Source organism: Mustelus asterias, chromosome 17 (assembly GCF_964213995.1).
Source record: "Mustelus asterias chromosome 17, sMusAst1.hap1.1, whole genome shotgun sequence".
In the NCBI taxonomy this organism is placed as follows: domain Eukaryota; kingdom Metazoa; phylum Chordata; class Chondrichthyes; order Carcharhiniformes; family Triakidae; genus Mustelus; species Mustelus asterias.
Genome location: NC_135817.1, coordinates 73,744,024 through 73,772,017, shown reverse-complemented (window position 1 = coordinate 73,772,017; position 27,994 = coordinate 73,744,024). Strand labels below are relative to the sequence as shown.

At 42.9% G+C, this 27,994-nt stretch overlaps 1 protein-coding gene across 1 annotated transcript in view; it reads left to right on the top strand.

Moving 5' to 3' along the window:
* cfap91 (cilia and flagella associated protein 91) overlaps positions 1–11,461 on the top strand; it is an 87,922-nt gene extending 76,461 nt beyond the window's left edge. The window contains exons 12-17 of the mRNA XM_078232055.1: positions 1,583–1,654; positions 3,874–4,020; positions 4,816–5,037; positions 7,446–7,594; positions 10,030–10,121; positions 11,247–11,461. Coding sequence (XP_078088181.1) covers positions 1,583–1,654; positions 3,874–4,020; positions 4,816–5,037; positions 7,446–7,594; positions 10,030–10,121; positions 11,247–11,434 — 870 coding nt within the window. The 3' untranslated portion in view covers positions 11,435–11,461. The remainder of the gene's footprint in view (positions 1–1,582; positions 1,655–3,873; positions 4,021–4,815; positions 5,038–7,445; positions 7,595–10,029; positions 10,122–11,246) is intronic.
* The last annotated feature ends 16,533 nt before the right edge of the window (positions 11,462–27,994 follow it).

Genomic DNA, 27,994 nt, shown 5'->3' with positions numbered 1-27,994 from the left:
CACACAGATGTACATTAATGCTGTTATGTAGAAACCTCAAAGTTTTGAATGAAGTGAAGGCTCAGATTATCTGGAAGACTCTAGTTAGCTACTGATAGCGCAATTGGATCTGGAGGGAGAACGTGATTTTGGCGAGTTGGGTTTTTAGTGAGTATTTATGATATGGAGATCCATGTAAATGTGGTTCCCACCATGAGTTAGTAGGAAATTCAACTTGCCATGACAGTTGGGAGGGGAAGATTCCAACTTATTTTCCTGCCAGCAGTAACTGACTTTTGCCTTCACTCTAAATTTTAAACTACCCACCACCAGACCAGGAAAACTCCACCAATCAGTACCAAGTCTGATACGAAATGCTGTGAGATATTGTCCTGGGTCTTGCATATAACAAGAGAAAGGACGAATGTTAATGCTGGATCCTAGACACACCTTCCATCAGAACTTGCATTACAAAATACTAACTACAAATGCTGGTTGTGTGATTTTGTGTATGCCTGACTTGGAGTGAGTGGGAGTTATGTTACTATTTTTTTTTCACCTTCCAATGCTTCCACCACATTATTATATGAAAGGATGAGTTTCCATTTATGAGATCTTGTGCCATACAGATGTGGTCCCTTGTAATCTATGCTATCATCCCCAAGAAACAAAAGCAATCTTCAGAAATTTTGAGTCAAAGGAGAATATACACAATGAATGGCAGGTGAAAAGTCTGCAGTTCATCCAGATCAGTAGGTGATTATACATTATGCAGCATGCAGTTAAGTTGCCAGGTAGGGGAAAGATGAAGCTTGCTGTGATGCTATGCAATGTCATTGCGTGACTGGCAACACAGTTGGAGATGATCAAATTTGTAAGAAATTTTAAAGCTACGAAAATCATGTCTTGGATTTTCCTTGGGTCTCATTCAGAATCTGGTAGGTTGAATTGATTACTCTGTGATAGGATGCATCTGTCAACGCGGCTATTCAAATTATAAATCTCACCCTTTAGGCAACTTTGGATGCCGTGAACATGATGGCATAATGATGGAAAGGATGTTGCCCAACATCACCTAAACATTCACATCCTATTAGAATTTGGAAAATGCATCCCATGGGCCACATTGGAGGTAGAAGGAGGCAAAATATTCCTCTTTTGTCACCTCAAAGGAGCGGGAAGAGGAGGGAGGGGAAAGAATTGAAAAATTGTGTAGTATAGAAATTTAATACTCGAGTAGAACAAATTATTCACCTCAAGCATTGGATAACAGCTGAATTGATATTGGCTGGGTTTTTTTGTTGGAATCTTTGTTACAATAAACAGCTTACTAATTAGAGGCAACAACTAAAACTTTGACTACCTTAAATTCCTCTGTGTATACTTGGTTTCCAATGCATTATTCCTCCTCCTGTACTACAAGTCTGCAGAATTTTGTCAAATATTCAATGATATTATGTTTTAATTCATAAGACTCAGTATCATATTTTAAACATTAGGACTATACCCTAAGCTTCTTAAACGCAATGTGCATGTGAAGTGAAAGATTTCATATAATGGACAATACCTTCACTCGATATCTGTTCTAATTTCTCTATTTAAGGGAGAAGAGGAGGAATATCTGGCTATCGTTTACCTGCAGAAATTAATAAGAGGAAGGACTGTTCAGAATATGGTATGTTTTTATAAAATCTTTATAGATTATGACATATAGGGCCTGATTTTACCATCACGGGCACAAAAGCTTGGTAAAGTCAGGTGTGAGGCAAGTAGTGTGATCTGCCCCTGCCTCCGTGCCGATTCCCCCTTTACCAAGGTCTGAAAATGGCCGCGATTGGGACCACACCCAAAACGGGTGCGATGCTATTTAAATACATGCATTTAAATTGACTTAATGAGCTGCATGCTCAACCTTACCGGCACTTCCCGCTTTACCACCGCGTTCCCCATCCAGATTCGGCGCAAAACAGAAATGCTCGACAAAAGTCTGATTTGCACGCTCCAGCTAATGATGAGATAAGTGCCGAGAGTCCAACGGCTCTCTGCTTGAGATCGGTGGGCGTGGGGAGGGGGCAGCCGCTGTCACTCTGCTTGTGATCAGTGAGGGGGAGGGGGGGGGTCCGCTGCCACTCTGCCTAAGATCAGTGAGGGGGAAAAGGGGGTCCGCTGCCACTCTCCCTGTGATCGGTGGGGGGGAGGGGGGGTCGCGATCGGTCTGAGTTGCGGGTGGGTTGGGGGCCAAGGGGGTCAGTAATGTTATAGGGATGAGGCAATGTCTGTGGGGACCGGGGGAGGCATTATCCGACCCGGGAGCGATGTGGCAGGAGAGCCACATTCTATCATTCTTTTCTCTGCGCATGCACAGTTGGAGCCGCCGATCGGAGCTGCATGATTTTAGGTGTGTTAACCCCACCCATAGACTTCTGCAGCGGAATTGGGAATCGCTGATATTTTTGCAGGCAGCGTGCGTATGGGGGGGGGCCTGAGAACGGATCTAAAACAGTTTCAAGTCCACCAAGCACTTAGAATCAAAATGGTGAAATAGGGCATTGTGTACTTTGGGAGAATTTGAATCTATGATGACAGAGTGGAAGGGTACTGAAGGTAGCAGAGGTAATGTTTTTGTCTCTGTTTGACTGTTTGTCTGTAAACAATATATTTCAAAAACTAATGTAACGATTTCAATGAAACTTGGTACACAGATAGGGCATGGCCCAAGGAAGAATTGCCTTGTTTTTGTTGAAGATGCAGATCTGGATCCTGGATTTTCTAAAAAAAGGATCCACCTGTTAACATTGGGAGACCGGAGAAATTGACTTTTTCTTTTAGAATATTATGGGTTGTTTAATTTAGAATGTTGTGGATTGTCTCAGCTGCTGTGCTGCCATTTATTACAACTTCAAAATGTGAGCAGCATTTTCAAAGCAGGTTGTTGGATGTGGATTGGCCTAAAGCGTCCTCAGTGAGATGGTAACTCTTAATAAAAATATTTATTTTCTTAGCCTTATTGTTAGAGTGTCAACTAGACAGGGAAAAGATTTAAAGAAGTGCTGCGTAATTGTAAAAACATTGAGTTAACCAGGCGCTACTGAGTGCCCTCTTCACTTGTTACTTGTTTGTGCAAAGCGATATGATTTTGTCGGTTCTCACTGTTTGATAAAGTTCTGCAATAGTAACACAGTGCCTACAGGTGGGAAGGACATACAGGTTGCTTCAGTTAAATTGCGCTTTCTGACAACAAAGTATCAATGCTGGCAGTTTGGCTGACTGCACAGTCCGGCTATTCTAACCATTATTGAAAGGATATTATTAAATTAGAAAAAGTACAGAAAAGATTGACTAGGATGCTACTGGGACTTGATGGTTTGAGTTACAAGGAGAGGCTAAATAGACTGGGACACTTTTCCCTGGAGCGTAGGACACTTAGGGATGATCTTATAGAGATCTATAAAACAATGAGGAGCACAGATCGGTTAAATAGTCGACATATTTTCCCAAAGTTAGGGGAGTCTAAAACTAGAGGGCATAAGTTTAAGGTGAGAGGGACATACAAAAGGGTCCAGAGGGGTAATTTTTTCACACAGAAGGTGGTGAGTGTCTGGAACAAGCTGCCAGAGGTAGTAGTAGAGGTGGGCATGATTTTGCCTTTTAAAAAGCATATAGACAGTTACATGGGTATAGAGGGATAAACGCTTAGTGGTTTTAAAAAAAAAAAGGGCAGCATGGACAAGTTGGGCCGAAGAGCCTGTTTCTATGCTGTAAACCTATATGGTTCTATGACTCATCCAATTTGAAGTTGGAGTGTTGACGTGGGAATAGTTTGGGTAAAATGAAAAGCACTAATGGTAATCTTGGAGTTATGGGACAACAATAATGCAATCCATAATCTTGCAGATGTTTGAAGGCAAGGAAAAGCGCATAGAGCTGATCCAGGAACTCCGTACAACTCATGCACTCCAAGAGGACAGACAACTACTGAAGCAAGCAGAAATGCAGTCTATATTGGCCTTGCAACATGAACAAAATCTAAAGCAGCAAAAGGTAACCCAACAAGATTTGTAATATTTAATGGAAATCGGTTCTATTGGGATGTTATGCTTTCTTTGTTATTTATGATTGTGATAAATGTCATGTAATATGAATGGCCTATTGATTTATCCAGTGCAGGTATTTATAAAGCCTGTGAAATAAGATTGGAAATAATAAAGAGCTCCACATTCTGATAAATATTTTTCTAAAAGCTCACATTTCTTTTTGTGGTCTCCAGTCGCCCCTTTAAGGCTACCGATTAGACCATAGGATTTATTTTCCTGAATACAGTCAACCCAGTGCCAGCAACATTCAGGGCAAACCACCGTGGTAAAGGAAGCATCAAATGGTGCTTTATTTGTGAATCGAAAGTGTCTGACACCTGTTTCAATCGGGACTTGAATTTCCCTTGTGATGCTTAAATCAATATGGATTTTCCTTGTGATGCCGAAATCATGTATTCTACATCGGAAACGTGCTTCACGCTTCCGATGTAGAACATGTGCACACCCCACTCGCAATGTTGAATGCTTCGGTGCCAGTTTTACATCCGTAAATTGGGTGCTGCATCATTGAATTTCTAGGCCACTCTGTTTCAGGTGCTTCTAATATACATTATGAAATAAAATTGTAGGTAGATATAATACTTCAGAACATCATTGACATTTAAACGAGAAAAAAAGAATATAATGCAGAGCAAGTCAAGTTTCTGTTAGACTGGATTCTTAATCTTTACCAATGATTGTTCTTGCAACAGACCATTATAAACTTTTACAATTAGTACAATTTATTTTTGTCTTGCTACAGCATTCTACAATGGAAGATTATCTCTCTCACGTTGAAGGTCGTGTACTTGCAGACATGTTTGACTTCCTGAATAAGGAGCTGCTCCGGCTGCAGGAGGAACGACGCATCCATGCAATTGTTATGATAGCCGAGCGTCGCCGGCGGATCAGAGAGGCAGAAGAAAGTGGCTTACGTCAAGTAGAGGAGAGACGTAGGAGGGAGGAAGATGAAATTTTCAAACAGGTTAGATACTTGCAATGTAAAGTTATATTGCATTAGGTTTGCAGGGGTTGCTGAATCTTGCAAATGGCAACATCATGAACGGTGAAGATGTTTTTCAATAGGAATCATTTAGACAGGTTCCAGCAATGTGAGGGTGACATTGGTTTGTGCAATTACTCTGCAACAAATTGTGGTACAGTACCTTATACAACAGAAGGGAGGAACCTCCAAACAATACAAGACGTGTAGTGAAAATTTAAAAAAGAGACAATCCTCATTTAAGAAAAACACAAATCACCTCAAAGCTGACAAACAAAAGCAGCGAATGTTTCAAAATTGAACAGAGTCGTTTTTGCAGCTCTGGTCTCGGAGATTCATGATGTGGAGATGCCGGCGTTGGACTGGGGTAAGCACAGTAAGAAGTCTCACAACACCAGGTTAAAGTCCAACAGGTTTATTTGGTAGCAAATACCATAAGCTTTCGGAGCACAGCTCCTTCGTCAGATGGAGTAGATATCTGTTCTCAAACAATGCAAACAGACACAGAAATCAAATATTGGGGAAAAACATCTTCACCGTACATTGGGGAAACCATGCAGACGCTACGACAACGGATGAATGAACACCGCTCGACAATCACCAGGCAAGACTGTTCTCTTCCTGTGGGGGAGCACTTCAGCAGTCACGGGCATTCAGCCTTGGATCTTCAGGTAAGCGTTCTCCAAGGCGGCCTTCATGACAACGACAGCGCAGAGTCGCTGAGCAGAAACTGATAGCCAAGTTCCGCACACATGAGGACGGCCTAAACCGGGATGTTGGATTTATGTCACATTATCAGTAACCCCCACAGCTTGCCTTCTGGACTTGCAGAATTTCACTAGCTGTTCTGTCTGGAGACAATACACATCTCTTTAACCTGTGTTGAATGCTCCCTCCACCCACATTGTCTGTACATTTAAGACCTGGCTGGCTGTAGAGATTTGCATTCTAATCAGTATTCTGTAATTTGATTTCTGTGTCTGTTTGCACTGTTTGAGAACAGATATCCACTCCATCTGACGAAGGAGCTGTCCTCCGAAAGCTTATGGTATTTGCTACCAAATAAACCTGTTGGACTTTAACCTGGTGTTGTGAGACTTCTTACTCGGAGATTCAGACATTTCCAGGTTAATCTCTCCATTCAGTTTGAACTTCAGCTGCAACCACTCCAGGCACTGCTTTTTTCAACACTGTTGGAAAGATGCTTAAAAATGAGAATTCAGTGTCCACAGCCAGGACTTATGGAAGGAATTTGCTTCCAGAAACTTCAACACCTTCTTTCCATTAAAACTTGTCGAGGTCTCTGCTCTGTCACGGCTGCCATCTCCTCGGGGAAAGAGGAGGGAAGGCAAAGAGAATGCGGATAAGCAAACAATTACTCAGGTGATGGGTGATGCAAAGTAAATGAATACACGAACAAGGAAGTTGCAAAAGGCTGGACTTTACTGTACAACAAAATGAGTATTAATTTAATTCATTAATTATTAATTATAAATTATTATTAATGATTCATTATGGTGTCTACATAATAAAGATTATCAGGCTATAAAGAAACAGATGGCTGGCAGATATGTCCTTGGGGACTCTATCAGTTCTGTCAGTAATAGTGCTACTGAGCCACTCTTGATAAGTTACCTATCCGGAGAACATTGTGTGTCCTCTCACATTTGGTGGTTCTTCCAATTAGTATTCAACATGGAGGAGTACAAACTCATCAGCTGACGGAGGGTGGTAGATGGTAATCAGCAGTAGGTTTCCTTATTTATGTTAGACCTTGTGTTTACCGTGAGATTTCACTGGTCTTCATTGACACGGAGGCATTGCAACTATAGCTCCCAAACCTAATGCTGACTTAGTTTGGACATGTGACCAAATCCTCTGGCCGCCTTATATGGATGCACTAATTCAACACAACCTCACCAAAAAAATGCAGTACTTTCACAGGCTTTACATTAGCTGAACTAAGTTAATAACACCACACCTGAAAGTTGGATCGCTAGCTCCTTAAATAGCAATAATGGATGGGAGGGTGAGGTTCCTTTCAGCTGTAAGTAATTGGCACGGGTATTTTCTGGATTTGCACAGTGCATCAAATCAGTTGGAATGGCTAACTAATGTCACACTTTAGTGATGCTCCCAGCATATGCATGCTAGCACCCTTCCCAGTGTTGAGCACCATGCAAAAGCATCGATTGTGCCAATTGCTGACCTGAAGGCTTCCACACCCTAGGCACCAGTGGTGCTATAGAGCCCAATTTTCTGGCCTAGAAGTTTACTGTCAACATTCCAGGTCAATTAAATTTGGTGATGGTGAGAATCCCATAAGGAAATGATCAACATAACCATTTGTTCACTCTTGGGTGGTTTTCTGTTATCCTTGTCTGGTACAGGTTGTTAAGGTACACCAGACCACAGTGGACTCTTATTTGGAGGACATCTTGTTGAAGTCTGTGGAAGATACAGCAGAGGATCAAGCACGCCAAGAGATCTCTAGAATGGCTGATGAAATCAATGATATTGCCTATGAAATTGAACAGCAGTACGTAGCTTTTATTTACTTATGTGCTTAAATTTGGTCAGCTGTGAATTTTATTATGATAAATGACAAAATCAAAAGTTGAATCAGAATATTTGCCTTTTCGCATTTTCTAACCGCATTGTCATCTTTAAAAATGTGTCAGCACAGAAATCTCTCGACTACTATTTCATTAACAAATTTATCATTTAGGATACAGTTTGCATTCTTTTTCTCAAATTAATCCCCTTTCTCTTCATAGAATTGCATTTGCTCAATCCTATCAATGACCATCTGCAGTCACCTATTTTCTTCCTGACATTTCGCTATGTCTTCTAATTTGGCATCATTAGAAGATTTCAATACTATTCCTCTTGTACCTATATCCAAAACATGAATGAAAAGCAACAGATACCAGCACAAGTCTCAAGCACGCCATTACTCAGATTCTGCTAGTCTGAAAAATAATATTTATTTCTAATCTTTGCTTTCTATCCCTACACCACCTTTTATCCATGCAGTTACATGAGGAACATATTATGGTAAATCAGATGCAAATGCATTTCACCTTTTGCAGCACCAGGCTCCTAGGAATAGAATATTAATATAGACTGCAGAGGCATTAAGTATATGCAAAGCAATATGCATACAGTCAGTGGCACACTGCAGGGACGCCTGCAAACCGTAAGATGTTGCAAATGTTCCATCTCCAGCTTTGAAGGAGCCCAACGCATAGTTGATGACCACAGCCGCTGGCAATGCAGAACTTCCCCTGCTCTGCAGCTGTAAGTGTGGCTGCAACAGTGGCTGATTCCAATGAGAATGATCTTACTGAAGTGCAGACATCTGACACACTATCACTCTCTGAGATTCAAGTTGAAGGATTTTTCCCTGAACTCTGTATTATGGCCATCTGCTGAGAGCTGTTCTCTGTCCCACCCCAATTCCTCTTCTCTCAATTTTCCCTGCTCTGCATCATTTCCTCTCATTCTCCCAGTCTAAGGCCAAGGTGATTAAGAGAGCATATGGCATGCCTGCCTTCATCAGCCAGGGCATTGAGTACAGGAGATGGGAAATCATGTTGCAGCTATATAAAACCTTGGTTAGGCCGCATTTGGAGTACTGCATGCAGTTCTGGTCACCACACCAGCAGAAGGACGTGGAAGTTTGGAGAGAGTACAAAGAAGGTTCACCAGGATGTTGTCTGTTCTCGAAGGTGTTGGCTTTGAGGAGAGGTTGAAGAAACTAGGATTCTTTCCACTGGAAAGACGGAGACCTGATAGAGATCTATAAAATTATGAGAGGCATAGACAGGGTGGATAGTCAGAGGCTTTTTCCTAGGGTGAAAGTCTCAATTACAAGGGGGCACAGGTTCAAGGTGAGAAAGAAAAAGTTTAAAGGAGATGTGTGGGGCAAGTTTTTCCACACACAGTTGTGGGTGCCTGGAACGCCCTGCCAGAGAATGTGATGGAAGCAGGCACATTAGCAACATTTAAGAAGCATCTGGATGGGTACATGAATAGGGAGGGAATAGAGAGATATGGACAGAGTAAGGGCAGAAGATTTTTTTAAGTTTGGTTAGGGCATCATGATCGGCACAGACGTGGAGGGCTGAAGGGCCTGTTCCTGTGCTGTACATTTCTTTGTTCAAGCTGTATTCTAAGAGGAATGCCTACTGCTGCATCCATGGCAGGGGATAACTGCTTTGTGCAGAAGGCTTGGAGTCTGGACAATGTACGTTATCCTTTTTTTAGTCTTTAGCAACTTTAAACCATTCTGAAAACCACATAAATCTTCAATTGTAGCAACTGCCAGTAGAAATCTATCAGCAACTAATTGATGAGCCTTAAATCGTGCTGGTTGGGGTTCTGGGGGTCTTGAGATAGCATCCCTACATCTGGGCCAGAAGCTTCGAGTTCCACTCCAGGACTTGGCTAGGGAAGGTGTGTCACAATATGGTCAAACAGGTTGATTTTCAATGTGTAAATCCTTCTGATGCATCTAATACAGGCAGCAAGAACAGGAGAGTTTCCTGGTCAGTCATCTGCATAAGGTAATGACAAACCACTGTAGTACCATGCCAAACATAACCATGGACCAATCATGGAAGTCTATGGTCACCAATGTCCTTTCTAGGTATGGTACCTGAAGGGACAGAGGGAGAGATAGGGATTCCTTCTTATTCTTGAACAGATATTCAGCTGTGCGTGATTAAGACTGGGCATTAGCTGGGATGTTGAACTCCCAAATGGTAGCGTGACATCAAATTTCATCGAGTTGCTTACTCTAAATACTTACAGCAGATACACACTGTATGCATGTTAACGTCCTAACCAGTATTGCATCTGGCATGATGCACATCACTTAGAATGTCCAAAAACTGGAACTATAGATCTGTGTTTTACTCCTATAGTGACTTATTCTGTTAAATAGTAATCTGATCTTCGTTTCCTCATTAGCCGGACCCATTTACAATCGCAAGAGATCGTTTCAGAATTGGTCCACAGCTTCCTAATTCCAGAAGCACACAAAATAATAATGAGGGATAGAGGTAAGAAATATTCCAGTGTGTGTGGATAGAGAATTAAAATTATTGGACAGAATTTTCCCAAAAAATGACAGATGTGAGAAAACTGGTGTGATTCGCGCCAGCATATCCGGTATGAATCAGATCGCAATCTTCCCAGTCATTTTTTTTAGGAAAAAGGCGAGTTTTGCACTGGTTCTGAGAGGGGTGGGGGGCCTGATCACATTGGCAAGCCTGCTTCACAGAGATTGGGTACCGTTTTTAAAAGGGTGGCCCAACGGTAAGGTGAAATTTGAAGTTGCCAGTCCCTCCTCCCATAACATTGGGTCCCCAAACCACTCCCCCACCTCCCTCCTCAACATCGGGCCCTGATGCCAGCAATCTACCAATGGGTCCCCCTTCATGAACCCCCCCGCCCCCCTGCCCAGCACCCCCCCACATGACCTCCCCTCCCCTCAGGCCTCACCCCTTGGCACTGACTCGGGCAACCTGGCAGTACCCATCTGGGGGCAGTGCTGGAAATGTATTTGATTGTTCCACGCGGCAATCTCCACCACCCTTTAGATTTCAGATTTCCCTGAGGTTTTTTTTACATTTTTATTTCTCACCAAACACACACACACACTCCTATTTTTTAAAAAAATGCCCCCTGTTATATTTAGGTTTATTATCACAATTTTTGAAAATGAAGAACCAAATGTGAAGGCAGAATGTAGGTTAATTTCTAAGGACCCCACACTATTCTTCTGTGAGTTGATCCATCCAGTGAAGCCACATGCACTTTTGTTTTCTGTATTTTGATGTAATTTGCAAACTGATATCATTCCTCAACTTCTTACCGCATCTGTTAGTAATTCCTATAGAAATGGTGTAAAATGAAACACTGGAAAAGATTTTTAATTTTCACTATTTAATATTAATTATCATTTGATGGCTTTGAGGGGTGAGCAGCGTAGGCAAAAGCAATTGCTTTCTTTGTGAAGGGTAAGCATTCATAAATGCCAGCAGAGGAGAGCATTATCTCAATTAAAACATCTTTTTAAATCCACTTACAGAGGAAGGGTTTCACAGTTTTATAAATATCTCTAATTCTGCTTTAGAATTTCAGCAGACGTGCCTAGAATAATTTTTCTTCCTTTCTCTCATCAGTAAAACAGTTCCAAAGCAGGCATCTCCTTGTTGCCCACCGCATCATTCATCAGGAGTCTGAATGCATCATGACAGATGACTCTTCATTTGTATCAACGTCCAGCAGTGTTGCAACTGATGTTATGAATCAGACACTGACCGAGGTTGAGCAAGAGATGAAGAAGACTTTTGGATCAAGAAAATTTTAAATCTGGATCTGAGTTCAGGAAAGGGGAGTAATTTTGAATTGCATCAACTTGGGTGACAATGTGCCAAGTAAATCACACACTTGTTATAGACTTCATTCCATTTTTATAAAAGTGAAATACCGTATGTGCTAGAAATCTAAAACAAAAGCAGAAAGAGCTGAAAGTACTCTGCAGGTCAGGCAGCAATTGATGAGAGAGAAACAGGGGCTCAGATTCTCATTCCTAAAGTGGGAATTCCCTGGCTTACAGCTCCCAACTTGGGAGAAACCCCCAAATGGGGCAGTTTTCATTCTGGGTTGGGGGGAGATGGGTGGAGAGTATGAATAGTTGCAGGTTAGTGTTGGGTCTGCCACTCGTGACACAGACTGAAGATACCACACGGTCAGCCACATGCCTCAGTTCTCTGGTACTTTGCCCCAGTTGTTTCATTGAACTTTAGCCCCTCTAGCCTCATCCCATTACCCTCCCACCCACTCCCCATGCAACCTCCATGTCCCCATTCCACCTTTGTGCTGAGCCATGTTGTGATGAAATAAAATAAGGGTCTAAATATTTATTACCCTTCACTATATTAAAACATTCCTATCCATAAAAGCCCATTGAAAATTTTTAAATGTCCAGTGCTTGATCTCTTATAAAAACAAGCTTCTATTCATAACCCCACATCATAGACAGCTAACCCTTTAAAAACCTCTTATCTGTCAATCAAATTGTGAACTTAGAACTCCTGGAAAGCAGCCAAGCATTCATAATGATATGAAGATTGCCCTTGTAGAAATGTCAATGAACAGCTATAGTAATTGTGAGAACAAATACTGAATTGGTGAGAAAAATGGTGTGAATCACAATTGTTTTTTTCAGTGGGAGTTCAGATTTGAATCTCCCACACTCCGTGCACGACAGAGGTCACAATCGTGAATATCATTAAAAACTTGGGATGATGGGGCCTATTCATGCCGGAGTCTGACAGTTCCAGGCCTCTGCGCATGCATAGTGGCCTCGAACTGCCAGACTGTAGTGCGCTCGCCAGCCCGAGACCCTCCAAACACACACACCCACCCCCCCGCCGACCCCACCTCCAGTCCCGGAGCACCGCAAGCTCCATCCCCCTTAGCAGTGACAACACCCCCCCCTCCCCCAACAGGAGGCAGACCCAACCACCCCCCCCCCCCCCAACCCGCCCTGATCACGCCTCCCTTCAGCCCCGACTGATCCCATCTGCAGAGTGGCAACAGGAACCCCCCCCCCCGACTGACCGACCGATCGCCCCTTAGCCCGCCCCCTTGTCCCCACCCCCTTGGCACTGCACAATGCCTAGTGGGCAGTGCCAAGGTGCCCCTTGGGCATGAGCACTTTGCTCCTTGGGCAGTGCCAGGGGCACAGGCTGGCACTGCCAGGGTGCCCAGGCCCAGCAGGCAACCCCACTACCTGACCCCCTGGAGGGCCCCAATTGCTCCCCCTTCACTCCGGCGGGGTCTCCCACTAGTTCTCCGCAAGTGGGGAACTACTCTAAACCCCATCAGAGTGAAATACTTCTGGCCGGATAGGAGATGCCTGGAGAATTCCGTGCCATGCCCGATAATGACACTTAAAATACATTAAAAATAGATTTAACTCATGTACTTGTCCTCCCGCCGGTTTCCAGCACGGTCCCAACTGCGCCTGCCCTCCGGCTGTAGGAGACGCACATGCATTCCTGATGCATGCGTGGAACCCACGAAATGGCCGACACGCGCATCTCCCATCCTGATGTGTCATGTGAGCGTCGGGATGCGAGAATCAAGCCCAAAGTTTCTTTAACTCTCAATGAAACACGCAGCCTCCATTATTTTTAAAGGGGTGGGTATTTAAATATGTTTACATCATGACAGTTTTACAGACCTTATCTGCCCTTCAAGGGCATTTACCTCTATTCTAATAATTTGTGCCTCCCACACTGTGGTTAAGGCCCTTACCACAGTAAAAACATGGCCTTTTTGAACTCAGCACTGAATTCAAATGGCCCTGCTATGTTCAGGTTTCCCTCATGTTTAAATCACACTTATCCCCTTTCCCCTACCAGCAAAGATAGGATCTGTCGTAAATGGGGAATTCCACATACGAATCCTGCTTGTCGTCATTTTAAAGGTCTGTAGACTCTCTACAACTCTGCAAAAATATGTGCCAGAGTTAATATTTCACATTGAGAATCATTTGTTAGAACTGGAAAAGTTATTTTTTGTACCTAGTTTAAGCCAGTCCAGAGGAGGAAAAGTGTCGGGGGCAACAAAAGGGAAGTCTGTGATAGGGTGGAGGCCTGTGTGCCTCTAATCTCTTCCTTTTCACATTGCTGGAGAAACTTTTCCCACTTTTTAAGATGCCTCTTGCTAGTTTACTTTCATAATCTCTCTCAGTTTCTTGGATATCCGTTGCTGAATTCTAAAATCCTCCCACTCCTCAGCTTATTGCTCTTTCTGGCAACATCGTAAACCTCTTCCTAAATCCTTTTGATACCCAAGATGGATCACTTTTCCTGCAATATTTGTTTCCTTGAGGGAAAGTATTTATATTGAAAATCATGAATTAAATATTTAAATGTTGACGATTGCTCATCCACCATTGTATCTTTTGATGAAATTTGCGTACTCGAGCCAACTTGCTCCTCATACCTACATAGTTTGCTTTGTTCAGATTTAAGACCCTAGTTTCTGACTTAACTAATCATTTTCAATTTGTGTAATGTACTCTCATGTTGTGATTACTCTTCTGTGGATGCCCTTTACTACAAGATACTTACTTTTACCCTTTTTCATTCCACAATACTAGATATAAAATTCCTCAACATGCTGACCCAGGAAGCTGTATTGTATACATTCCATGAACCTGTCCTCCACACTCTCACTGCTAATTTGGTTTGCCTAGACTTAAAGTCCCCAGGATTACTTTAGTAGGCTTGTTGCATGCTCCTCCTGGTTTATACTCTGGCTGACACTCCATAAACGCTATTAGATCAAACTATACATTTCCCTCTGTGCTATTAATGTGTCTATTTTGTAGTAGCTGCTTTGCACATTCAGGTTAACTTTTATTTTAACCTTTTCCATTTTTCCTTGATGTCACCTCAGCCACTAATGTCTTATTATCTTTAAGCTTTCTGCCACTCTGGTTATTTTTACCCAAATCCTTCATTAGTTCAAAGTTCTGTCTGCTGCCCTAGTTATTTGAACACTGGTACCAACCCAATTTCTGTGGACACTGTCCCTCATTCCTCAGTGGTGATATCAGTACTGAACCATAAAGCAAACCCCGCTGTACCCCACACCACTCTTTTGGATAGTATTTAACCTTCCAATCTGTTTGTCCCTATGCAATTTATACTTGGCTCTGGCAGCAAGGTTGTTAGCTGTGGTTGTTTTACTTTAGACCCAGCTCCTCATCTCTATCAGCAGAACCTCCTCCGGTCTTTGGTTCCTGCACTCTGGATGGTCTCAAGCTTATGAAGTGGGAGGCCAGCTAGGAGTGCATTAGAAGTGTCGGGTCCTACTGTAATAAAGGTATGGACGAGGGTTTCAGCAGCAGAAGGGCTGAGGTAAGGGCCAAATGAGCAACGTTGCAGAGGTGAAAATAGGCAGGGCAGATAGTGGTTGAGAGTTCAACTTGATGTCAAATATGATACTGAGATTGTGAAAAGTCTGGTTCAGTCTCCGACAGCTGCCTGGGTGCAGAGCCTTTGGTGGTGACAGAAGACAGTGGGCCATCACTTCCAACCAGCATCGGAAAGTGATGGCCCACAGGAGTCATAAGAGTTTACAGTGCACTGACCTACTCTGTAAAACTTTGCTGAAACCTCTGCTAACAAGAGCTACTTGGGACCTTCACTGAAAGAGGGCGGAATTTTCCAGCCTTACTCTCCCCGAAACTGGAAAATCCCACCCGAGGTCAATGGACCGTTCCATGGTCCGCCCCTCACCCACTCCGATTCCCACAGCGGACAGAATGGTAAAATTCGCCCCAGAGTCTCTGAAGGCCCCAGTGGAGTTCACCACCAGCAAACAGGGAAGCCACAGCATCTGCAGTATTTTGCTTTTACAAATGCACACTGGCTCTCTCTAATCAGCTGAAACATTTCAAAGCTTCCCTACTGTTAATTATAGATTCTAGTAATTTCCTAATAAAATATATTAGACTAGCTGGTCTATAATTCCCCGGTTTCCTTCTCTTATCTTTCCTAAACAGCACAGTGACCTGCACAATTTTCCAATATAAAGGAACAGTTCCTGAATCAAGAGAATTTTGGGAGATTTATAGTTAAGGCATCTGTAATGTTCTCACCTTTATAATCCTGGAATGGAAAACACCGGGTCCTGGAAGTTTGTCATTCTTTAGTGCCTTTACTTTCTTCACTACTGTTACTTTGCTTATGTTCAGTTTGATGAGTATTGATCCTGATTCAATATTGATTTCCTTGGGCTGACTGGCATTCTGACCTCTTCCTCTACTAAGTGTTGATGAGAAATTATTATACAGCATTATGATACCATTTGGCAATATTACTGTGATCAGTTTTTAAGAGGCCCACATTGTTCCTGACTCTTCTCTGCCTAATGTAATTGTAAGACATTTGTGTTGATTTTGATATCCTTCGCAAGTCGCAAATAATACCTTATGTTGACTGTGACAAAGTCAAACTATTCCCACTTGTCCTTTTCAATCTGTTTGCAGCCTCTGACACAGATGATCTCACCATCCTCTTCCATTGAAGTCAGCATCACGTAAACCTAGAATATTCCAAGCTGTTTCAAGTTTCTACCTTCCAAACCATTACATTGAACTTGATCATATTATAATTGCTATTATATAAATGTTCACATATCATTCAGCGTTGACTAAATCTGGCTCAGTATTCATGATCAGGTCTAATATGGCGTGCGCTCGTTGGCTCTAGAGCATATTGCTGCAGATAACTACCATGGACACTCAGTAAATTCTCACATATTAGTATGTTCATGAAAACATCCCCCATTAAAATTACTCTGCCTTTTCTCCAGTCTCTACACTTAAAAGTATCCCATCCCTGGTAATATTAGAGTAAATTCCCTCTGCACCATTTTCAAACCACTCCCTCCCAAGCCCTTGACATCCTTCCTAAAGTGTGGTGCCAAGTGTTGAAAACAATACTGAAGCATAAATAGTCTTGAAGATTTTGCATAACTTCCTTCCTTTCTCTCAATGCCTCTATTAATAATTTCATATGTTTCAACTTATCCTGTCACCTTCAAACAGTAATGTACATGCACCCCAGGAGTCCCTGCTCCTGTAAACCATTTAAAATTATACAATGTTTACGTTTCCTCTCCTTATTCTTCCTACCAGATATATCACATCATATTTGTCTGCATTAAATTTCAGCAATGTGCCCATTTCACTAGTTTGTCTATGTCCCCTAAATATTTCCAAGTTTAATGTCATCTGCAAACTTTGGAAATTGTCCTTATATACCCAAGCCAGGTTTTTAATATCTATCAAGCATAGCTGTCGTCTTAATACAGCTGACTGACCTGTAGTTCCTGGGATTATCCCTCAGCTCCTTTTTGAACATAGGAGCTACGTTTGTAATCTTCCAGTCCTATGGTACCACCGCCACATTGAATGAAGCTTGGGATAGTGCCATGGGATCTTTTACATCCACCTTAGAGGCACATCAAGCCTTGGTTTGATGCCTCATCTGAGTGGCAGCATCTCTTACAGTGTAGCACTCCTGAAGTACTGACATAAAGGTCACACCAATGTAATTAGAATCAACTATAAGATGAAGAAATGGGAAGCAAAGTCCAAGGGAAGAAATCAAACTGAAGGCAAGGATGAAAATTAATGTCCCAGTTCAAAAGACCGAAATAGACCTTTGGAAGTAAATGGTTGTCTAAGAATATGAAATACCATAAAGACAATGTAATGATTAATGTTCATTGCTTTAGATAATTAACATTTTCATGTGTTTATCTTATTAATGTTGCATAGATGGCTAAATTTTCAATGGGGCCAGAAGTTAACATGATAACTGGAAATGAATTCAACAATGTACTTGATTGAAACTGTAACCTTTCAGATGGTTACTTTTGTATGGATTTCTTTGCAGATCTATTTTAAGTGAACTAGAATGATCAATTTGCTTGTTTGAGCCAATGAGAAGCTGCAGATAGATTATTATATAGTGTGATACATAGAGTTAATTACACATAACGATTTGTTTTGAAGGATTCCAGTAATTCTGATACACCAGTTATAGTGTTATGAGCTTTTTATATAGACTTAGTGTCATAACTCCTGATAAAAAGGATTACAGAGCTTCAATTGATTCCAAAAGAAAGCTCAATTTTAAACATGATATCTGTACATTATAAATGCTACATATTTGCAGCTACGTTTAATAATCGAGTTGAGTTTTATGTTATTGAATCTATGTTCTTTTCTTTCAGATATTTACTGTGGTTATTTCGTACACTACTTTGAATATTTAAGAAGGAGGAAGTCAGGTTAAAATGAAAAGTGACTTTAATGTAGAGTTTCTTTAGTTCTTTTTCACATGCACTTTATCCACAAGTTCTCTCACTAACTAATAATACTTAAAATAAATAGTCATAAATTTGGAATAGTACACTGACAATTTGAACAAAAAATAAAGCTGAATGTTTAACCAGCATTGTGTGCGCCTATTAGATGAGGTGCAACGTGGAAAATACCATTCAGACCACTTACTACCACCTCTGTAACATTTCCCTGTCTCTCCTCATCTGTTGCTGAAACCCTCATTCATATCTTTGTTACCGGACTTGACTATTCTAGTGCACCTCTAGTTGGTCTCACACATTCTACTCTCTGTAAAATTGAGGTTATTCAAAACTCTGTTCCCTGTGTCTTAACTCACACCAAGTCCTTTCACTTATCACCCCTGTGTTCGCTGACTTTTATAGGCTCCCAATCAAGCAATATCTTGATTTTACAATTTATATTCTTGTTTTCCAATTCCTCAGATGTTTTGCCCCTTCCCAGCACTGTAATCTCGTACAATCCTATGAGATATCGACGGTCATCTAATTCTGGCATTTTGAGCATCCCCAATTCTAATTGTGCCATGATCGATAGCCACATGTTCAGTTGCTTAGGCCATAAATTTTAGAATTCTCTCCCTTTTTCTCTCTGCCTCTCCAACTGAGTTTCCACTTTAAAGACACTCTATAAAACCTACCTCTTTGACCAAGCTTGTGGTTATCTGACTTTATAGGCAGAACTTAATCCAGCCTGTTACAGCAGGAAGCATGGTAGGCCATGCAAGAAACTCTATCAGTTTCAGAATTCTAAACTGTGGCAGAGTGACTTTAATTAGGCTCATTAATGAACCAACTGAGACCCATCAGCTGAGTCCAGCGCATTGGTGACTCAGGGATTAAATGGGAGAGCTGTGCTTCCCAAAGCAACTCAGCAAACTGCCGAAAGCCACCCCTTGTCCTCCTTTCCAATTCCCCACCACATCGACTCTGCTGGCAGGACCCACACTCCATGACCCCCAATCTGCCTCGCTCACCTTTGACCTGGGGATCTGGGCATTTGATGGGTGTGTTGCTGGCAGCTGCCACCACTTCTGGGGGCACTGACAGAAATGAGGAGCTGCTGGTCTCCTTGTCCAGAAGCTCTCGGCAGGCAGGACTTTTGCCGTTGAGGTCCAGAATCCAGGAGACGACCCTACAGTGGCCACTTATATGCCTGATGACCAATTAATTCCATCAGGCCTCCCCTACGGAACTAATAGGGGTCTCCAGCTGGGCAAGACCTCTGTTCAACCAATTAAATCCCACCCAATATCTCCTTATGTAGTTTGGTGTCATAGTTTGTTTAAAATGCTCCTGTGAAACATCTGAGGGCAATTTTATTGCATGAAGGACACAAAATAAAGATTGTTGATGTTAATTAACCATGTCTAACTGAAATTGATGCAAGTACATTGAGGTCTGATTTAAGTAATCACTAAATTACTTAAGGATGCAAACAATCATTCAGCCTTCTCGAACTATCCTACACTTACCCAGCATTCATTTTTTTATGTTGATCACTTTGTGTCCTAAAGCTACCTTTGGCCAGTTTGAATCTATGTCCCTTTATTCTGTTCCACAGACTAAGGTAGTATGCCAGATTATATTTTCAAATTAATTATTTACTCTGTATACCTGATATAAGGTCATGTCTCAGATGCCTTCTTTATTTGCTGAAAAGCCTAAGTGTCTCTTGTCCTTTGCCACACTGACATGAAGGAGAAGTTCTTCCCTGCACTGCTTCCGGTGTTCGCATGACTCCTGTGTTTATCAGTAACTGAAACAGGACACATTCCTCAAGGGTGGAAGTGACCAATGCACCACATAATTTGACGCTGACTTTTATTCTATATTTTAGTTATGTAGTTTGACGTTCTGTTAATTGCTGTTCTGCATTGATTGGGCATGCTGAGCATTGAATTTAGCAAGACTCCTAGATCTCTATCAACTTTTTTTTATTTGTGGGACACGGGTATCGCTGGCTAAGCCAGCATTTATTGCCCATCCCTAGTTGCCCTTGAACTGAGTTGGCTTGCTGGGCCATTTCAGAGGGCAGCTGAGAGTCGACCACATTGGCTGTGGAGTCACATGTAGGCCAGACTGGGTAAGGACGGCAGATTTCCTTCTCTAAAGGACACCAGTGAGCCAGATGGGTTTTTCCGACAATGGTTTCATTGTCATCAGTAGACTCTTAATTCCAGATTTTTAAAATTGAGTTCAAATTCCACCAACTGCTGTGGTGGGATTCGAACCCGTGTCCCCCAGAACATTAGCTGATTTTCTGAATTAATAGTCTAGTGATAATACCACTAGGCCATCACCTCTCCTCAGCTCATCTTGTGTTATTCATGAACGATGTGATAAAAATATGAAATGCTGTAAACACTTGTTAAGTCTGGCAGCCTCTGTGGAGAGAGAAAAAACAGAGTGAATGTTTCAGGTCTGTGACCTTTCATCAGAACCGATTCACAGCATGTTTGTGCCCATTCTGATCTAGCTGGGCACAAAACAACATTTGTCCATCCGCCTTGTTTGAATATTTCCAGCATGTTTTCATGGTTTTAGCATCGCTCTTTCCTCAGTGCTGCTGGCGAGCTCTGCCCATGGCAGGAGGGCTGGTTCATGTTGTTGTAGGCCATTCAGCCCATCTAACCTGCTCCACTATTCATGGCTGATTATCTACCTCAACATTTCTTATCCACATTATCTCCATATCGCTTAATATCATTAGTTTCCAGCAATATATTGATTTGTCTTGAACATGTTCAGTGATTGAGCTACTACAACCCTCTAGGGTACAGAATTTCACCATCCTCTGAGTGAAGAAATTCCTCCTTATCTGTCTTAAATAGCCTACCCCTAATCCTGAAATCATGTCTCCTGGCTTTAGATTCACCAGGCAGGGGAAATGTTTTATATCTACTTCTATCCTTGCCCTTTTCGAAGTTTCAATGAGATCACCACTCATTCATCAAATCTTTAGGGAACACAGTCCCAATCTGTCCTCATAAGACAATCCTGCCATTCTCCGATCGAAATGGGAGGAGATGGCCAGGCCCTCAAGCTGATCAATGCACTGTATCCAGCAGCTTACTCTAACACTCAAGATTCATGATTAACTTCCAGTCACTCACACACACCTACCAATTGTGCCACCTGTCAGTATCTCCACATCTCCAGCTATTTCGCTAAAGGAGGCACATCACTCAAACAAAGTTCTGCACAACGACTACCTTGTAGGAAGAGGTGGCACACATTCGAAGGAAGCAAAACAGGGAGGGAACAAGGATGTCTGCACCTCCTGAGCCTGAAAGAAGAGATGGCTCTCAGCATCATGGGGCTGTTTGTGACAGAACCCATGGCAACCAACATTACCAAGAGTATTGAGAACAATGTCATCTTGTTGCCTTATGCTGCTTCTCATCACATCACACCTTTGTCCTACTATCTGAGAATGATGAGCAAGCTACTGATGCTATGACCATGGACTTCTTACTTCTCACTCCAACCTTGTTCCCTCACAACCACTGTCCCCATGTTGAGTTCCTGACTGGCCAGCCCAGGAGGAGGGAAGAGAGCCACAGCAGAATACTGATGAAGAGGCCACAGCTCAGACACTGGCATGGTGCTTACCTTAGGGGGCTGGCATAGAGTTGGCCCATGCTGAGTCACTGGGCATAAGTGGGCTGCAACCAGGGTGAAAGAGTGGTTAACTTATTCACTCACTGGAGGGCAAGGTGACAATGGATACACTGCAGAGGATTCAAATGAAGATCTTGAAAAGACTGCATACAGAGAAGCACTGAGTGAGCAAACCAGAATTGACTTCAGGTGATTCAATTTCACATCCCAGGTTTCTTGCCTCAGCAGCCTTGTATCTTGGTATCCATCTTACCAATGAGATGTCACACTGTAACACATGAAAACACAATGAGTTTCATATCCTCGGTCTTGCTTCCTTGCATCTACAATTATTTACATTTCTACAATCAATCTTTGCAAATCATGAAGGATATTGTAATCAATTAATGCAAATTCATTCCTCTTGCAGGTGGAGACAGCATATAATACAAGAATGTGCAGATAGTTGGACATCAGGTCATCTTGAAAGGAAGCACCAACCATAATGGAATCAGCTTGGGCCTGACAGTTACAGATTTCTCCTCTCCCATTGGCCAAGGGGAATGCAGAGCGCAGAATAAACTCCTCCAGCATATACCACTCCACCCTCCCAGGATTCAATAAATTTAAACAACTCTGCAAACAGCCAAACATTTCCACAATCACAGCAAGAGCCACTAGAAATTAGCAACTATCTGCAGGTAGTTGACAACCCCTTAGAAACATAGAAACTGGAAGCAGGAGTAGGCCATTCGGCCCTTCGAGCCTGCTCCGCCATTCATCTTGATCATGGCTGATCATTGAATTCAATATCCTGATCCCCCCTTCCCCCCAGATCCCTTGATCTCTTTAGCCCAAGAGCTATATCTAATTTCTTCTTGAAATCAGGCAACATTTTGAGTTCAACTACATTTTGTGGTAGTGAATTCCACACATTCACCACCCTCTGAGTGAAGAAATTTCTCCTCACAGTTCTAAAAGTTTTACTCCTTATCCTCAAACTATGACCCCTAATTCTGCCCCCCCTTCCCCCCAACCATTGGTCCTTTCTGAATCTACCCTGTCTAACCCTTTTAGAGTTTTATAAGTTTCTAGGAGATCCCCTCTCACTCTTCTAAATGCCAGTGAATATAATCCTAACCGACTTAATCTCTCCTCATATGACAGACCTGCCATCCCAAGAATCATCCTGGTAAACCTTTGCTGTACTTCCGCTATAGCAAGGACATCCTTGCTCAGATAAGAACACCAACACTGCTCACAATATTCCAGGTGTGGTCTCACCAATGCTTATACAATTGCAGTAAAAGATCCCTATCCCTATACTCAAATCCTCTCACTATGAAGGCCAACATACCATTTACCTTCTTTACTGCCTGTTGTACCTGAGCGCTTACTTTCAGCAACTGATGCACGAGGACTCCAAGTAATAATGTCTTCCTATTACTGCTACCAAAGTGGATAACCTCCCATTTATCCACATTATACTACATATGCACATACACTCAGCCTGTCCAAATCATGCTGAAGCATCTCTGCATCGTCCTCAGAGCTCATCCTCCCACCCAACTTTGTATCATCTGCAAATTCAGTTCCCTCTTCCAAATTATTAATATATAATGTGAACAGTTGGAGTCCTGGCACAAATCCCTGCAGAACCCCACTAGTCATTGACTACCTATCAGAAAAAGACCCATTTATTCCAACCTTTTAATTCCTATCAGCTAACCAGCTTTCTATCCATCTCAAGACATTACCTGCAATCCCATGTGCCTTAATTCACTGTTAGCACTGCTGCCTCACAGTGCCAGGGACCCGGGTTCGATTCCCAGCTTGTGTCACTGTGTGGAGTTTATACGTTCTCCATAAATCAGGCAAATATGGATCAGCACTGGAGGATTTAACATTTAGAAAAAGCATCTGCGAGGGTGATGGTATGGAGGATGGTAAGCTGTATGACAGCATGGTGGCACAGTGGTTAGCGCTGTTGCCTCTCAATTCCAGGTACCAGTGTTTGATTCCGGCCTTAGCGGACTGTGTGTGTGGAGTTTGCACATTCTCCGTGTGAAGCAGTGTTTGCACTCCTGCCAAATTCTCCCCCCACAAATAACCAGAAGAGGGTTCAGTCCAAGTGGCTCTTTAAGATCTCTGACGAGAGGGGGAAAGGAGCAGGAGAGGAAAGGAAAGGGGGAAAGTAAAGTTTATTTATTGGTCACAAGGCTTACATTAACGCTGCAATGAAGTCAATGCACCCTAACCCGCACGTCCTTCAGACTGTGGGAGGAAACTGGAGCACCCAGAGGAAACCCACTCAGACATGGGGAGAATGTACAAACTCCACACAGACAGTGACCCAAGCTGGGAATCGAACCCCAGTCCCTGGTGCTGTGAGGCAGCAGTGCTAACCACTGTGCCACCCGCAAGCACAGGATGTACAAAAGAACGACACAGAGGGAAGTGGAGAGCAAGTGTATTGAGAGAAAAAGATATAGGGTTAAATTCTGGCAGGAGTGTCAGGAACCAGATGCCTGGAACATCATTGGGAGACTTTTGTTTGAGGTGGCCAAAAGCTCCCTTCCACATTTATCATCCAAATTGGGAAAATTGGTGGTATCTGGAGGTGGGAATTCAGATTTTTCTCATCCCGCCTGCCACGGGAATCATAGCGGATGGGACACAGACCATGCAAAGGTCTGTTGACCTCGGGCAGGATTTTCCAGTCTTGGGCAAGCGAGGCTGGAAAATCCTGCCTGGTGTGTCCGAGTGGAAGGCAGCCCTCACTGTGAGACCAAGCAGCAGGAATGGATGGGAAGCATTGCAGCTGCCCCACCATCCAGTCGGGGTAGTGGTGAGACCTCATTGGATCTTTGAGGAATGGAGCCATCCATCTGCAGGGATTCCACAATTTTTGGCAAGGCTGTGACAGGGGAAGGCCTGGGAAGCTTTGCCATCCTCTTTTGGAAACATTCAGATCTCCTTCAGCTCCAACCTCCTGCTGTGAAGTCACCTCTTCCTTGTTGCTGAGGTGCTGACATAGCATGAAATCCACATTGCCCTGTGCTGTGACAGTTGGTGATAATCAGTCCCTCAAGTCACATCCCGCTGCAGATGCAGGCATTGCCAGTACGTGACCCAGCCCACACTTGGGAAAAGCAACCAGAGTCAGGAACAGTTGGCAAACTGTCCAATGCCTTTTCCAGAATTTGCTTGGTCCCACCCCATTTCCAAGAGCCTGGGGAAAATTCAGCTGATAATTCAGCTCCATGACTCTAAGTTGGGAGGCTTGAGTTCCAGTGGAGAGGAAGCAGATGAAAAGAATCTTCACACAGTGAATGTAGAAATAAAAATCCTGCCCTCAAGTATTTATCTACAATTCCAACTGTCTTATTAAGAATTCCATTCCCAAGTGTATCTATACACTGGCACAATAATCAAATCTTCCATTCTCACCATTCATCTGCTCTGTTCACTATACATCCTACCTGATAGAACATCCGCTGAAGTACTCTCTTCAAACCATTGCATTGCTGACTGTATGTGGTGTATTAAATTGGTTCTCTGCTCGCTGCTGTAGGTAGTGCCTGAAATCCTGACAATGTTCAGGGGATATTAGGTACCTAGATCATCACCAACCTGCCCCAGTACTAGAGCCCCCAATGGCTGACTGAAAAGGATTGAAGCTTCTAAAGTCTAAGGAGAGTCCAATTGTCACACGAGTGATTAATCAAACAGCTCACTTCAAGAAAGTATAGATTATTTGATGGCTGCTTGCCAGACTCCTGTCTGAATTTAAATATTGATGCACGCTAATAAGCTGCAGAAATATGCACACAACAAATACCTAAAGGCACTTTGGAATGCCCCTAGGAATTGAGAAAGCTTTGAGAAAAAAGGTCAGAGCAGAATCCTGCAGATTGTTTCCCCTCAGGAGCCTTGGCCATATATCTTACTATTTTTCATAGATTACCTGTATGCTAGTGTGGTAGATGGTGTTTAATCACAATGCGTAAAGGCAACAAATCACTGTTCGATTTAACCGCATTCTTACTCATTTGATTTATTGTCACATGTATTAACATAGGGAAAAGTATTGTTTCTTGCGGGCTATATAGACAGAACATACCGTTCATAGAGAAGGAAATGAGAGTGTGCAGAATGTCGTGTTACAGTCATAACCAGGGTGTAGAGGAAGATCAATTTAATGCGAGGTAGGCCCATTCAAAAGTCTGACGGCAGCAGGGAAGAAACTGTTCTCGAGTCGGTTGGTACGTGACCTCAGACTTTTGTATGTTTTTCCCAATGGAAGAAGGTGGAAGAGAGAATGTCCGGGTTGCGTGGTGTCCTTAATTATGCTGGCTGCTTTGCCAAGGCAGTGGGAAGTGTAGACAGAGTCAGTGGATGGAAGGCTGGTTTGCGTGATGGATTGGGCTACATTCACCACTTTTTGTAGTTTCTTACGGTTTTGGGCAGAGCAGGAGCCATACCAAGCTGTGATACAACCAGAAAGAATGCTTTCTATGGTGCATCTGTAAAAGTTGGTGAGAGTTGTAGCTGACATGCCAAATTTCCTTAGTCTTCTGAGAAAGTAGAGGTGTTGGTGGGCTTTCTTAACTATACTATCGGCATGGGGGTGGGTGGGGGGGACCAGGACAGGTTGTTGGTGATCATATGGCAAATAGTATTGTTTTGGCTTGTTAATCACACGCTCAGGCCAATCATCCACTGTAATACTATCAGTACTGACTTGCAGATAAATATATTCGAAGAGAAGGAGGAATAAAGTGCAGTAATGTCCCGCCGTTCGCGGAGATCATGTTCCACAAGACCTCACAAATGGCAAGATGGGGAACCATGGAACAAAAGCAGAAAATGCTGGAAAATCTCAGCAGGTCTGACAGTGGAGAGAGAATAGAGCCAAGGTTTTGAGTCAGGACTGGACAGACTGGATGAAGGGATGATGAGTGACTGAGAGGTCCAGAACGAGGGGTCTCAGTCTCAGGATCCAGGGTAGGCCATTTAGGATAGAGATGAGGAGAAATGTCTTCACTCAGAGGGTGGCAAACCTGTGGGATTCTTTATCACAGGAGCCTATGAAGGCCAAGTCACCAAATATATTTAAGAAGGATATAGATAGATTTCTAGAGTCAAAAAATGTCAAGGGATATGGGGGGGCGGAGCATGATGTTGAAATAGAGGACCAGCCCTGATTCACATTGAATGACGGAGCAGGTTCGAGTGTTAAATAGCATGCCCCTGCTCTTTTTTCCTATGTCTACACGGACGTTACTCAAAATCACCCCACTGATGGAGTGGCCCTTTAATTAGCACAGATCGAAATCCCATCTTGCGCAGAATATCTGATCTTTGGTAAGTAATGAACAAATTTGTGGAATGTATTTGCCTGGGGCAGCACGGTGGCACAGTGAAATCATAGAAATCATAGGAACCCTACAGTACAGAAAGAGGCCATTCGGCCCATCGAGTCTGCACCGACCACAATCCCACCCAGGCCCTACCTCCATATCCCTACATATTTTACCCGCTAATCCCTCTAATCTACACATCCCAGGACACTAAGGGGCAATTTTAGCATGGCCAATCAACCTAACCCACACATCTTTGGACTGTGGGAGGAAACAGGAGCACCCGGAGGAAACCCACGCACGCATGAGGAGAATGTGCAAACTCCACACAGACAGTGACCCAAGCCGGGAATCGAACCCAGGTCCCTGGAGCTGTGAAGCAGCAGTGCTAACCACTGTGCTACCGTGCCGCCCAATTTACACCTGACGTAATTTTAAAAAATGGCACCTAATTAATCCCTGGCACAATATTAAGAAATTCTAGACCCACTCTTTCTTAATTTAGCAACCTGTGCCTCGGAAATCTCTATTTAAATAAATATGGGATATGAACATGGTGTGGATAGATTAATGATTATATTATTAATACGATTAGAGATTTAATTTTTCTGTTAGACTTCGTCTGAAGGCATCCAGGGCCAAGGTGAAGAATAAAAGAAAAGGCAACGCAACAATTAAATACATATGTGATGTACTGCATTGGTTTGAGGGGGTCTCCTAGTTCAGGTCCTATCGAGTTGGTTGGAACACGCTGGTCTCCTGAAACAAATCAATAGTGGTTAGCGCTACTGCCTCACAGCGCCAGGGACCCAAGTTCAATTCTGGTCTTGGGTCACTATCTGTGTGGAGTCTGCAAGTTCTCCCCGTGTCTGCATGAATTTCTTCTGGGTGCTCCAGTTTCGTCCCACAGTCCAAAAGATGTGCAGCTTGGGTGGATTGCCTGTGCTAAATTGCCCCTTAGTTTCTCAAGATGTGTAGGATAGGGGGATTAGCCATGTGAAATATGTGGG